The sequence below is a fragment of the Aegilops tauschii genome, chromosome 5 (genome assembly GCF_002575655.3).
Source record: "Aegilops tauschii subsp. strangulata cultivar AL8/78 chromosome 5, Aet v6.0, whole genome shotgun sequence".
Classification (NCBI taxonomy): domain Eukaryota; kingdom Viridiplantae; phylum Streptophyta; class Magnoliopsida; order Poales; family Poaceae; genus Aegilops; species Aegilops tauschii.
Genome location: NC_053039.3, coordinates 278460873 through 278472476, shown reverse-complemented (window position 1 = coordinate 278472476; position 11604 = coordinate 278460873). Strand labels below are relative to the sequence as shown.

The following is an 11604-nucleotide window of genomic DNA, read 5'->3' as shown; positions in this document are numbered from 1 at the left end:
GCGTTGATTCTTCTTCCCAAAATTCATAAATATTCCAAAAAAATCTCCGTCGGTTTTTATTCCGTTTGGACTCCGTTTGATATGGATTTTCCGCGAAACAAAAAACATGCAACAAACATGAACTAGCACTGGTCACTGGATCAATATGTTAGTCCCAAAAATAGTATAAAAAGTTGCCAAAAGTATGTAAAAGTTGTAGAATATTGGCATGGAACAATAAAAAATTATAGATACGACAGAGACGTATCACGGTGATCGTGCGGCTGTGCGATGGTACTTCACTTTGACATGCGTAGATATAGTTGGTCGCGTCATTAATTCCCCTCATGCTAGATGTACATGAGCGACATGTAAACCTTTTTTCTCTAGCAAAAAAGTAGTCCCTCTGATCTAACATAAATGTCGTGGTTTTAGATTAGGGAGTAAGTGACACGTAACCTATCAAGTGTTGGACACACGTAGTTGGATGGTTGACCCAAGCAGTCAACAATATCTACTGTTGGATGGTTAGGAGGACATTGGTATCCACACTTCCCACCAGAGTTCAAGTTTCAGACTTGACATTTGTGCTTGCATTTTCCTGGGTTTATTTCAAGCCTTTTGGGTCGCGCGTTCAGTGGAAGTAGATGTTTCCATCAACTACGAAGGCGTTTGTGCTGACTTCGTCAATCTCAAGATAATGTGTCGGCTCGGTCTCTTGAAGGTGCTCATAGGGATAGGGTGTGCGTGTGTCCATTCATAGCGATGAGTGTATGTGAGCAACTTCGATTGTACTGTGTCAAGAAAACAGAAAAATATGTTTTTGGTCCCTCAAGTTCTCCAAAAGTATAGACTTGGTCCCTCATAATTTTTTAGTATATATTTGGTCCTGCAAGTCTCAAAACCGCATAAGTTTGGTCCAAAACCAGAATTTGAGCATGTTGACCGGGTTTGACCACGTTGACCAGGTTTGACCGATGAATAGTAAAATCAAAAAAATAGCAAACAAATACAAAAAAACTGAAATTTCGTGACAACCAACATGCTTGGGTGCGCTAGGTGTGTGTAATTTTTTGTATTCAAATAACATCCGAGGGGCTAAAAATCAAACTTTGGCTTTTTGAGCCATTTTTTCCATGTGCTCCTCGAATGTCGAAACACCACAAAAAATTACACGCACCTAGCGCACCCAAGCATCTTGGTTGCCACAAAATTTCAGATATTTTTTGATTTTTTTACTATTATTTTAAACACCACAAAAAATTACACGCACCTAGGGCACCCAAGCATCTTGCTTGCCACAAAATTTCAGATTTTTTTATCTTTTTACTATTTTTTTTAATTTACTGTTCATCAGTCAAACATGATCAAGCCTGGTCAAAAGTGGTCAAACCCGTTCAACATGCTTAAAATTTGGTTTTGGGTCAAGCTTATCCGGTTTTGAGACTTAAAGGACCAAATGTATATCAAAAAAAACTTGAGGGAGCAAGTCTATACTTTTGGGGAATTTGAAGGACCAAAAACATATTTTTTTCTAAAGAAAAATAATACCTACTCACCCAGTAAAAACCCATGGTTCTCCTAAAAAACTAAGTGGTTCTCTTAAAAAAGACGTGGTCATTTGATCCTTCCATCCCGGAGCGCTCACAGGGCTTACATTCGTGGGAGCTTAGATATTGTAGTGATGTTGGGCATTGTTTTAATTCAGTACTAGCGACTGTGATTAGCGCCTAGCATTATGGAGGGAACACTTACACAGTTGTTATGGTTTTCCAATCTTTAATTTTTTTTCTCAGAAGAGCCATGCAATGGAGATGGCCTTAGGGCACCTATAGTGTGGGGTGCAAGGGAAGGTGCTAGGATTTATTTAGTAGCAAATTGAAAAGTGATTAATTAAATCTCAGCGTCAGGTTTGGCATCGATGCCAACTAATGCATCGGGCGCTTGCCTCCTTCCCCTTTCCGCACAAGATATTGAAGGCAACATTGACCGTTGTTTTTACTCCGTACTAGGGACCATGATTATCGCCTAACAATCGGGAGGGAACGGTTAGATAGATTTTTAGTTTTTCAATCTTTTCTTCTTCTCGTATGCGCCTAAGGAAGTGCCTTGCAATGGAGATGGCCTTAGGGCACCTCCAATGAGGGGAACCAAGGGAAGGCGCTAGGGTTTCTTTCCTAGCAAATCGACAGTTGATTGATAAAATCCCGGTGTCACGTTTGGCGTCGATCTCAACTAATGCATCGGGCGTTTGCCTTCTTTCCCCTCCCGCACAAGTTATGGAAGGCAACACTAGCCCTTGTTTTTATTCAATACTAGCGACCATGATTAACGCCTAGCATTGTGGAGAAAATGCTTAAATATTTTTTTTATTTCTCAATCTTTATTACTCCCTGCAAGTGTCAAAGAAGCGCCCTACAATGGAGATGGCTTAAGGTCATTTACAACACCGTCACTTAGGCCAGATGCTAGGGTCAGTATTGTGGCCGTTTTGTCCAAATGTCGAGCAAATGCAGAATTTCTGCTAGCTCGCTGCCGATGAGTCGTCCGACGCTTGGGCTTTTTTTTTCTCACGTGGTTGTTTTAACTAGAGGTTGGTGTTATCCCAGGTGCTAAGAAGTCTCGAAAAATCTCAACAAACTAAACATGTTTTTGGTTTTCTGCATGGGTGCTTGCATCGACTGCGTTGGAGAAGAAGGACGGAGGATGCTTCAACAATTTCTAATCGGACAAGCTCCTGTACACTACTATTAGTGCTGAAGCCACAAACTCTTCCATGGATGTTAGATGATTAAATTCTTTATTTATTTTAATTAATTAAGCAACTTGCAAGGGAGATGGCCTTAAGGCTAGCACTTAAAATCAGCATGCACAACCATTGGTCGCTAGGAGTGTTATATTTTATATGTCCTTTTCAAGCGTCCGACGAACCAAAATAGCATAAAAATGTCAATACGATAGGGATTCAATCCCTAGCGCATCTGTTATATTTGCCATAACTGGAGGTATCTTTTTTGCATGGACCCCCAACGGTCACTCACGACCGCTCTACGTTGACATGTGGTGCGCCCAATAGTTATCACGTCTCTCGTTGCACGCATCCACGGGGGGCTTGTTTTTTTTAGTTCTGCACGCGTTTTGGTTTTCCTATAGGTTTTTCGAGATTTTTTCTTTACTTTTCGGTTTCCTCGTATGAAGCACACAATGTGAAAACACAACTACGTTTTTCTGTGCTTTCCAAAAAGCACACCTGTGTTTCATTGGTGTGAAACACATATGTGCTGCTCATAGCTATGCTTTTCAAAAAGTAAAAACCACATATGCACATATGTGCTTTTCAAAGTGCTTATCGAAAAGTGAATATACACATGTGCTTTTAAAAGTGGTTTTTGGAAAGTAGAAAAGCATAGTTGTGCTTTCGGTTTATTTCCTTTTTCTAAAAATAAAGTTTGTCCAAATATATCAACATGAGATTCAGTTTCGAAGATCTCGACACAAAAACACAAGAATGAAAACGGTTAAAGAGATAAAATATTTTGAAAAACTGAATGAACCAAATAAATAACACAAACATTGCGACAAGTGCCACACGTGAAGTGAGTCACTTGTCAACACAAGAGAAGTTGAGAGTGGGACCTCTAGTGATTTCGTATTATTATTATTTTTGGCTCACGTTGGTTTTTTAGGGGATTGCTCATGTTGGTTGTAGTTTGTGCGTGGGCTCGGTAGAGATTCAGCCTGTTTGGGCGGCCACTGGCATTAACGGCCCGCGTGTCTCCTTCAGAGCATTTTCCTCCGCTCAGACCTTAGCCCAAGCCCAAGTCCAGCAACGTACAGCAGCTTATTGCACCTGCACGCCCCAACCTTGCGCCGCCTCCACACACGCCGGCGCTCGCACCCCAAGCCGCCGGCGACTAGACCAACGAACAGCAGCTTGCGTTGCGCCAACCCGGCACCCCCAAGCTGCCCTCCGGCGACTAGTCCTGCACGGCTTCATCCCGGTCTGGCCAGCCGCGATTGCAAGTCAGCAAAGTGCAACGCGGCGACGCAGGTGAGTTCCCTCAGCCCCTCGAGCTTTCTTCCTGCGCAGGTGCAGCGCTTCTATGCTCCCTTGAGCAGCAGCTCCTTTACCCCCCCTCTCCCGCTGCCCCTCTCTTCCACCCCCTCCCATGGCGCCTCTTCTCCACTTCCCATAGCCCCACTGGCTCTCTGTCCACCATGTCGCCTCCCCTCCCCTCTCCTGTAGTAGTACGTTATCTCCACAGCCAGCTTGTTCTCTCACGAAAACCTAGAAATCGAGCAATCTCTCAAACCCCGATTCCCTTATTGGCTGCACAGAATCTGATCTGTCTTCCCTCTCGCAGGTCAGCTTGGAGCCGTAGACAGAGTTTTGGGAGCAGATCAGATCAAGGCCGAGGTAATGTGCATCCAAAGATCAATTTACATTAAACTAAAAATGGCCACGGTTTAAGTACAACAACGCTACATAATAATGTTCTCTCGATTATGGCCACATTGTCAAAAACAACGAATCAACAAGTGTGCATCCCAACAGGAATTGGGATTCACAAGTTGACTAGATTTGAAACCAAACAGCAACCAAACAATAGAATTTGAATCATAGCTCATTTCCATTTCAGGGTGTATTGGAAATTACCCTATGATTTCGAACTCCAATTCCATTCCCTGTATCCAAACAGAGCCTGAATGCAGGGCATCGTCAAATTGCAAGCATTCTTACTAGTTTAGTGAATGCCCCGTTAGATAGAAACAATCAGCTTTCCTTCCTGGTATGCAGTGGCTGCATGCATCGTCCAGATGCAGAGGCCGGGGGTCCTCCTCCTTTTCTAAAAAAAAATTGGGTTTTTCGTGGACACATTGATTGCTGGCCATGGTTGGCAGCATGGGAACTCCTGAGTGATTCTGACAGTCCCCAACACTGTCAAAACAGTCAGTCCACCGTCTTCTTCATCTCCGGTGATGTTACCATCGCCGGTTCTGCCTCTGCCACCCTAGGAACAGCTGCCACCACCTCCCGATTGACCTCTGCCGCCTCCAAAGCCAGTAGTTTTTTACCCGTTTCTTGTCCACTTTGTTCTGTTGCTACAACTTGCAAATTACGCTTAATTAATCTATTCGCCTTACAAAATCATGAGTTGTTTCTTTCTCAACTTTAGCTTTGAATTGGTCATTATGGCGTGGGAGCTCACCGAGGTCCCTGGCAATCCAACTTCCCTCCAACCTTCCACGGGTATCTCCTAATCTCCTTTATTGCTCTTGTCGATTTTGTTGTTATTGTAGTTTCATTGATTTTTTTTGTCTTTTTTGCTTAATAGTTGATGTGGTGGCAGCGAACATTTTGCCCAAGGTAACAAATGCTCTCATCAGGTAGTAATAACTTCTTCTCTAAGTAGTTTTTACTCAAATGGTACATTTCAGCACTGCTAGGAATGTTTAACTACAGTTAACATGGTTTGTGGTGGATAGAGCGCAAACTATTCCTTGTTCTTTGAACAAATAGGTGAAAAGATCATATGGAGGTTCGACGGTTGCTTTAACTTGAGTATGGTGTACCTGAACTGATGTTTGTATTTAGATCTCAACTCTGTTGAATAGGAAAATTTTCTTGTGTATGGTGCATCGTGGCATGCATCCGGAGTCCATCTACTTCAATTCATATTTGATAATACAGTTCAATAACCTTCTGGATTCCAGCTTTGAGAAACCTCACTTTGTGGATATAAATTGACAGAAGTTAATTAAATAATATGAAAATTTATAGAGTTTAATAAAATAATTTTATTGATTAAGTGGTGAAATAATTACATAAAAGTGGAGCTGGGGATTACCCTGGGCACTGCGACTCTACGTTTTAGTTTTGTGCAAGAAACAAATTTGCACTAACATCAAAGCAAAACTAAAGGCTGTTGATCCTTTTTATAGGAAACTTTTTTTTTGTGATTGCATGCTAAATTTCTATTGTCTGAATGGACTTAGTATGCTAACTGGCATTTTGGCCTTCTATTTGGAGATTTGGTACTAAATTAATAATATGCAGTTACTAGCTTGGTTGTTTTTTACAAACTTAACATATTATTATTTTCAAAACACTGAACACGCTGATTTATTGGTGTAACTGTTGTTTCAGGCAATTGAATCAAGTATGCCCATTAGAGAATCTACGGCATGTCAAGCGGGTGCGTCGGCGTGTTGGGTGTGGCGGTATATGCGTCGTTATCTATTTCTCAATTACTTTCTGTTTGCCTTCTGAGTGCAATGCACACAATGATTTCATATGATTACATGAGAAGAAATACCATAGCTTTCTGCTGCTGAACCACTGAATATGTCAGAGCTCTTAATAATCAGTTAATGCTAGCAGACAAGTCATAGACTGCGGAAACAAAACTGAGCATCTTGCAGTATTTTAAACTGAGTCTACCATGTGACCAGTAATTATAGTGAAACAATTCGCTGCCCCCATTCTAAGTTTCTATCATTTTTTTGTTGACAGAAAATTCTGAGTTATCAATCATCTTATGCCTTTCCACTGGGCCTGACAATTGCAGTGAAGGTTTTCCTGAAGAAGTGCAAAAGATAGTGGACAACTACCATTTGAGTCCTTTCATTGCAAAAGTGAGTACTCATGTTATCCTTGGAGAAATTAACTCAAATCAGTTCATTTTGTTGGGCATTGGAGCAATGTTAAAAACACCGGTTCGGTATGATAGTTATAGCTTAAGGTTATAGCCTTCTCATAATATGTTCTTGTATTAAGATAAGCACGTGAAAATGACAACATTAAGCTTCACCTGCTTGTTTTCTACTCTTGTTGTAAGTTTTGGCATGCATTCATGGTGGATGAAAATCGTGATGTCTAATTTCATCTCTGGCAAATACCACCAATATATTATTTATTTGGATGGTGTGTCACATGTAAACAATCTGAAAGCAACACGTTCCATCTCCCAGAATGCACTGATATTCAATGGAGATAGTTAACACTCTTGATGCATAACAAAGAATCACTTAATGCTGCCTAGGAAGAACTTAAACTTAGGAAGCTATTTACAGTAGAAGCCTGTTAAATGTTGACTATTGGTGAAAGTTTTTAACAGGTTGCCAGTTGTTCTGCTACATCGAAAGAAGAGTGGGAGGAACAGTGCAAACTTTGGCCAACATCTTATCACCCCCCTCACGAGTATGTTCTGTCCAGTGACAACTGGACCATATTACATATTTCTTTTTGTTCTCAAGAATTAAAGTTGTTGGTTCCCAGTTTCTGTGAATATGTTTTCAAGGTTGCTGAAATTCCTATGTACTACCTCCTCCGATCCAAAATAAGTGTCACAGTTTTGAACTGGGGTTAGTTCAAAACTGCGACACTTATTATGGATCGGAGGTAGTAATACATAAGAGTTTATGAATGTTTGAATGGAGAACGAAACTATTTGACCTTAATTAGCATGTGCGCCAGACCTGGCCTGTCATGTGTGACAAGGATTTCCTTACTTTGTTAGGTTCTTGGAAGTGCTATCCTTATGTATGACTACTGAATGGCCTTGCCAAACAAAAATGCTTTAAAATATATTTCTTTATAGCTCACCATTACTTAAACAAGGTTGACTGGATTTTGTGTTACAGTAGAATATCTGGATCTTGTATCTGGCTATGTCAATGTAAAATGTATGGCTTAGGGTTGTAGCCAAAAACATAGGTGACAACGTTCATCTTGTCTGGTTTGTTATTGTAAGGCTGCCTTATAGTCAAATGATCAATAATACTATTTCCTTTTGGAAATTTCCAGCACTGAGATTACAATGACACACATCCAATAGAAAATTAGGATTTCAGATATAGTTTATTGCTGCTGTATGCAATTCTGTAACTTACTAATACTGTGTATGCTGTGTCATTCTAAGCTTTTCTGATGGACTTGTCTGTTAATGTTGCAGCATTGATGGTGTATCTGGATTTAAAGAGGAGGAATTACCATCAATATTTCATTTCATGAGGACTGCTATGCAGTTATCACAGGTGAACTCCCCTGTTTATTATGTTATTTTACTACATTCCCGTTTATTTTGTAAATAATATTCTCGTGTAAGAGCTACACTTGCATGAATTTTTCGGATGCTAGTCAGTCTTGTTACTTCACTAACTAATTAGGGAGAGTCAGAATGTTGTTTTTTGTAGCTTTTCTTCACTGCCTATTTTTGCTCTACGAACTTTATGCAATGGAAATAGTTTGTCCACTTTAAACGTTCGCGTACAGAATATAAACTTAGATTTGAATGATGCTCCTGTTTGATTTTGTCATCTTGTACATGGATATAGGGCTAGTTCTTTTGCAACAAATAGGGGTTGAAGATTCTGGGAGAAGCTGGGTAGGGGTCTGATTCTGGGAGAATCTTGCAAAAGAACTGGCCCATAATCTTGTAATATGAATTTAAATGTTTTATATCGAAAAGTAGCATTTGGATAATTGGACAAAAATATACTAAATGCCCTTTTCAAGAATTTAAAATTATCCAGCCTCTGAATACAAGATTGCTCATTTGGATAGTTGGACAAATAAAAGAGACAAGTCCTTTGTTCAAGACTTAAAATTCATTTTCTAAGCCTCTGAATGCAAAATTATTTTTCAAGTTGATGTCTTGCAACAATCCGCCAGTCCAATTTTCAGTGTCACAGACAAACACATTGTTTGCCTAATACCATTGATCACCACACTCCACAGTTTCTTCACTAGATGACTGATAACAAGAGTTTAAATCAAGGTTGAAAAAACTGGTACTCCCTCCGTCCCATAATATAAGAACGTTTTTGACACTATCTTAATGTCAAAAACGTTCTTATATTATGGGACAGAGGGAGTAGTAGCCTATTTTATACCATTGGTAGCATGAGACACATATCCGTTGTGTTGAAAACCAGCTAATTTAACTGTAAACACGCAAGGTTACGCTATGTTGGAACATTCTCACCAATTCTTGCAGCCCCCCCCCCCCCCCCCCCCTATTGTAATAATTTATTTCGTATTTACTATTATTGAAAACACCAGCTACTGATAACCCTAATTGTGGTTCTTGTGATTTTCTCTCTGCGAACCAATTGGCTCAAGGAACTGCAAGATAAAATTGTTCTAGGACAAACAGACAAGTAGTGACGAACATGCTTTGTGTCAGATTAAGTTAAATCCTGTCTGTTAGTGCTATATCGAGATATAATATGAACTGTTGGCAAGTGCACCACATCTGTGGAGTTTTTCCTTTTTGCATGATGTGATTTTAAATTGCTGGTTGAGTGGTGTGGATCAATGTTTTTGGTTAATTACTGTATGGGTGAGCTTTTAGCAGGTGGGCAATGCTGCCATTATTGTTGATCCATCAAGCATGCAAATAATTTCAAAGGCTACAGACCAAACACACCAGCGTGATACTTGTCTAAAAGGGAACAAATGTGCAATGGTAGAAGCAGATAATGCCAGCTCGTTACCTGAAGCAATTGAGGATAAAGCCGAGACTTCGTTGCCATTGAGCTCTCGTTTTTGCAATGGCTTAGACAGGGAGGTCTCATGTATAGACCCTTTCGGATGGATGAAACAAAGGTGCAGGGAGCAGAAGACACTGCCGTCTGAAGGTGGTTTTCTCTGGCATCCTCTGTGGCATGCTGCAGTTGTTGCCATTGAAAATGCCGCCGAGAGGGATAGAAGGATGTTCCCTGCTTCAACTTCAACAACCGAACCAAAATTAAATGGTGATGTAGAGAATTGTTCTGATGATGAACCAGCAAAGCGGCTAAAGACAGTTACAAAAGTGAGCCCTGTTACTTATATTGTCTACCGTCTATTGTTGCCGCTATCCTTTAATAACTCTATTAGTGCTGTAGGGGAAGACTGGAATTGATGCATATTTATTCTATCCTGTTTTGCTAACAAGTTCAAGTTTGAACTTCAGGATGAAGAGCAATCTGCACATCCAGCACGCAGCAGTGACTTATCTGAAAGAAACAGACCATATCTTTGCACAGGATTTGACATCTACCTTGTTTGGGAACCATGCGCGATGTAGGTTCACTATTATCAGAGTATGACATTATTTTTGGTTGTTGCTTACTGATCAGTTTGCTGACATCTTTGTTTATTTGAAGGTGTGCTATGGCACTTGTACATCAAAGGTTCAAGCGCGTCTTCTATGCTTTCCCTAATCCCATTACTGGAGCACTGGGTAGTGTCTACAGATTGCACGGGAAGAAAAGCTTGAATCACCATTACTCCGTGTTTAGGATAAAAGTTCCTGAGGCATATTTGAATGGTTCAACTGACTGTTCTGAAAAATGGTGCTCAAATTCTGTCTCATCTTAGTACGAAGACTCCAGGAGCTTTGTTCTGCAGCAATGGTAACTGCTAAAATGCCCATGAGCTTGCAAGGAAATGCTATTTAGCCCGAATTTAGGTGGTGTAGAAAATTGGCTAGTACCCCTATTGTTCACTGCAGCTTAATGTCTGTTTGTATGTTTGAAATGGAAAAGATTATTGTTTCCTCAGGGGTATATTTTGGTCTATTTAACACCCTGAACCCCGCACACTGGAGTATTTAACAAAAAACTACCACATTTCGCGGAACCGTGGCTACAAATTACCACTTTACAAATTTGTGCCGAAAACTATCACTTTTTGACTAATCTTTGACTAAAAACTACAATGTCGGGAAAGTGCCTGATTCGCCTCTTCTATACGCCTTTCTGACAGGATGGGCCCATCTGTCAGCATCAATCTTCTTCCTCCTCCTCCTCCTCCTCTCTCTCTCTCTCTCTGGCATTTCCTCGAACACCTCATATGCACACCGCGCTCTTCTCCATTGCGACGCCCCGGCGAAGCACCTTTCTGGCGCTGCTCTCCCAGTTGATGGCGTACACGAGGTGCAAAGGCGGGGGCGTTGGTCGGCAGGGCCGAGCGGGGGGCGGCGAGGCCTTGGCACGATGGCGGCCGCCATTGCCGAGGTGAGCAGGCGGCTCGGCTAGGAGGGAGGGCGGCGCGGGCTGGGCGGAGCGGCGGGTGGCGCGGGCGGCGGATGGCGCACACGCTCGCGGCGGCGGCGGCTGCGCACGCACACAAGCTAGCATGCAAACCAGCACAGTGCACGCGAGGCTACGGCTGCATGCTAGCATGCCCGCAATGCTCCATTGGCCGGCTAGCTAGCACGCGACACCGGCTTCGACCGATGGCGCAGGTGGCGTTGCTCGCCGGCCGGCGGTAGGGGCGGGCGCGGCGCGTGGCTCGCGTGCATCTCCCGCGTGGCACGGCCTGGGAGTTGACCACTGTGCCATGTCAGTGCCCACGTGTGGGCCATCTCTGTCATAATCATGTTTAATTTCAGCAAACTACCATGAGGCGCGGGCTGGGCGGAGCGGCGGGTGGCGCGGGCGGCGGATGGCGCACACGCTCGCGGCGGCGGCGGCTGCGCACGCACACAAGCTAGCATGCAAACCAGCACAGTGCACGCGAGGCTACGGCTGCATGCTAGCATGCCCGCAATGCTCCATTGGCCGGCTAGCTAGCACGCGACACCGGCTTCGACCGATGGCGCAGGTGGCGTTGCTCGCCGGCCGGCGGTAGGGGCG

General features: G+C 42.5%; 1 protein-coding gene across 15 annotated transcripts; it reads left to right on the top strand.

Annotated features, from left to right (window-relative positions):
- The first annotated feature begins 3813 nt into the window (after window positions 1-3813).
- On the top strand, window positions 3814-10566 carry LOC109762441 (tRNA-specific adenosine deaminase TAD3). Of its 15 annotated transcripts, none has more exons than XM_040389876.3 (11): window positions 3816-4030; window positions 4344-4396; window positions 5157-5230; window positions 5316-5347; window positions 6128-6176; window positions 6494-6615; window positions 7098-7180; window positions 7935-8016; window positions 9336-9797; window positions 9939-10048; window positions 10132-10566. In XM_040389876.3, exons 3-11 carry the CDS (start codon window positions 5173-5175, stop codon window positions 10343-10345), a joined length of 1212 nt encoding a protein of 403 aa, XP_040245810.1. In that variant the 5' UTR covers window positions 3816-4030; window positions 4344-4396; window positions 5157-5172; the 3' UTR covers window positions 10346-10566. The 15 variants fall into 15 exon arrangements, with proteins under 15 accessions (XP_040245809.1, XP_040245810.1, XP_020176886.1 ...); XM_020321297.4 differs by having other exon boundaries at window positions 6128-6201; window positions 6549-6615; window positions 9339-9797; XM_040389878.3 differs by having other exon boundaries at window positions 6128-6201; window positions 6549-6615.
- Window positions 10567-11604: the final 1038 nt, after the last annotated feature.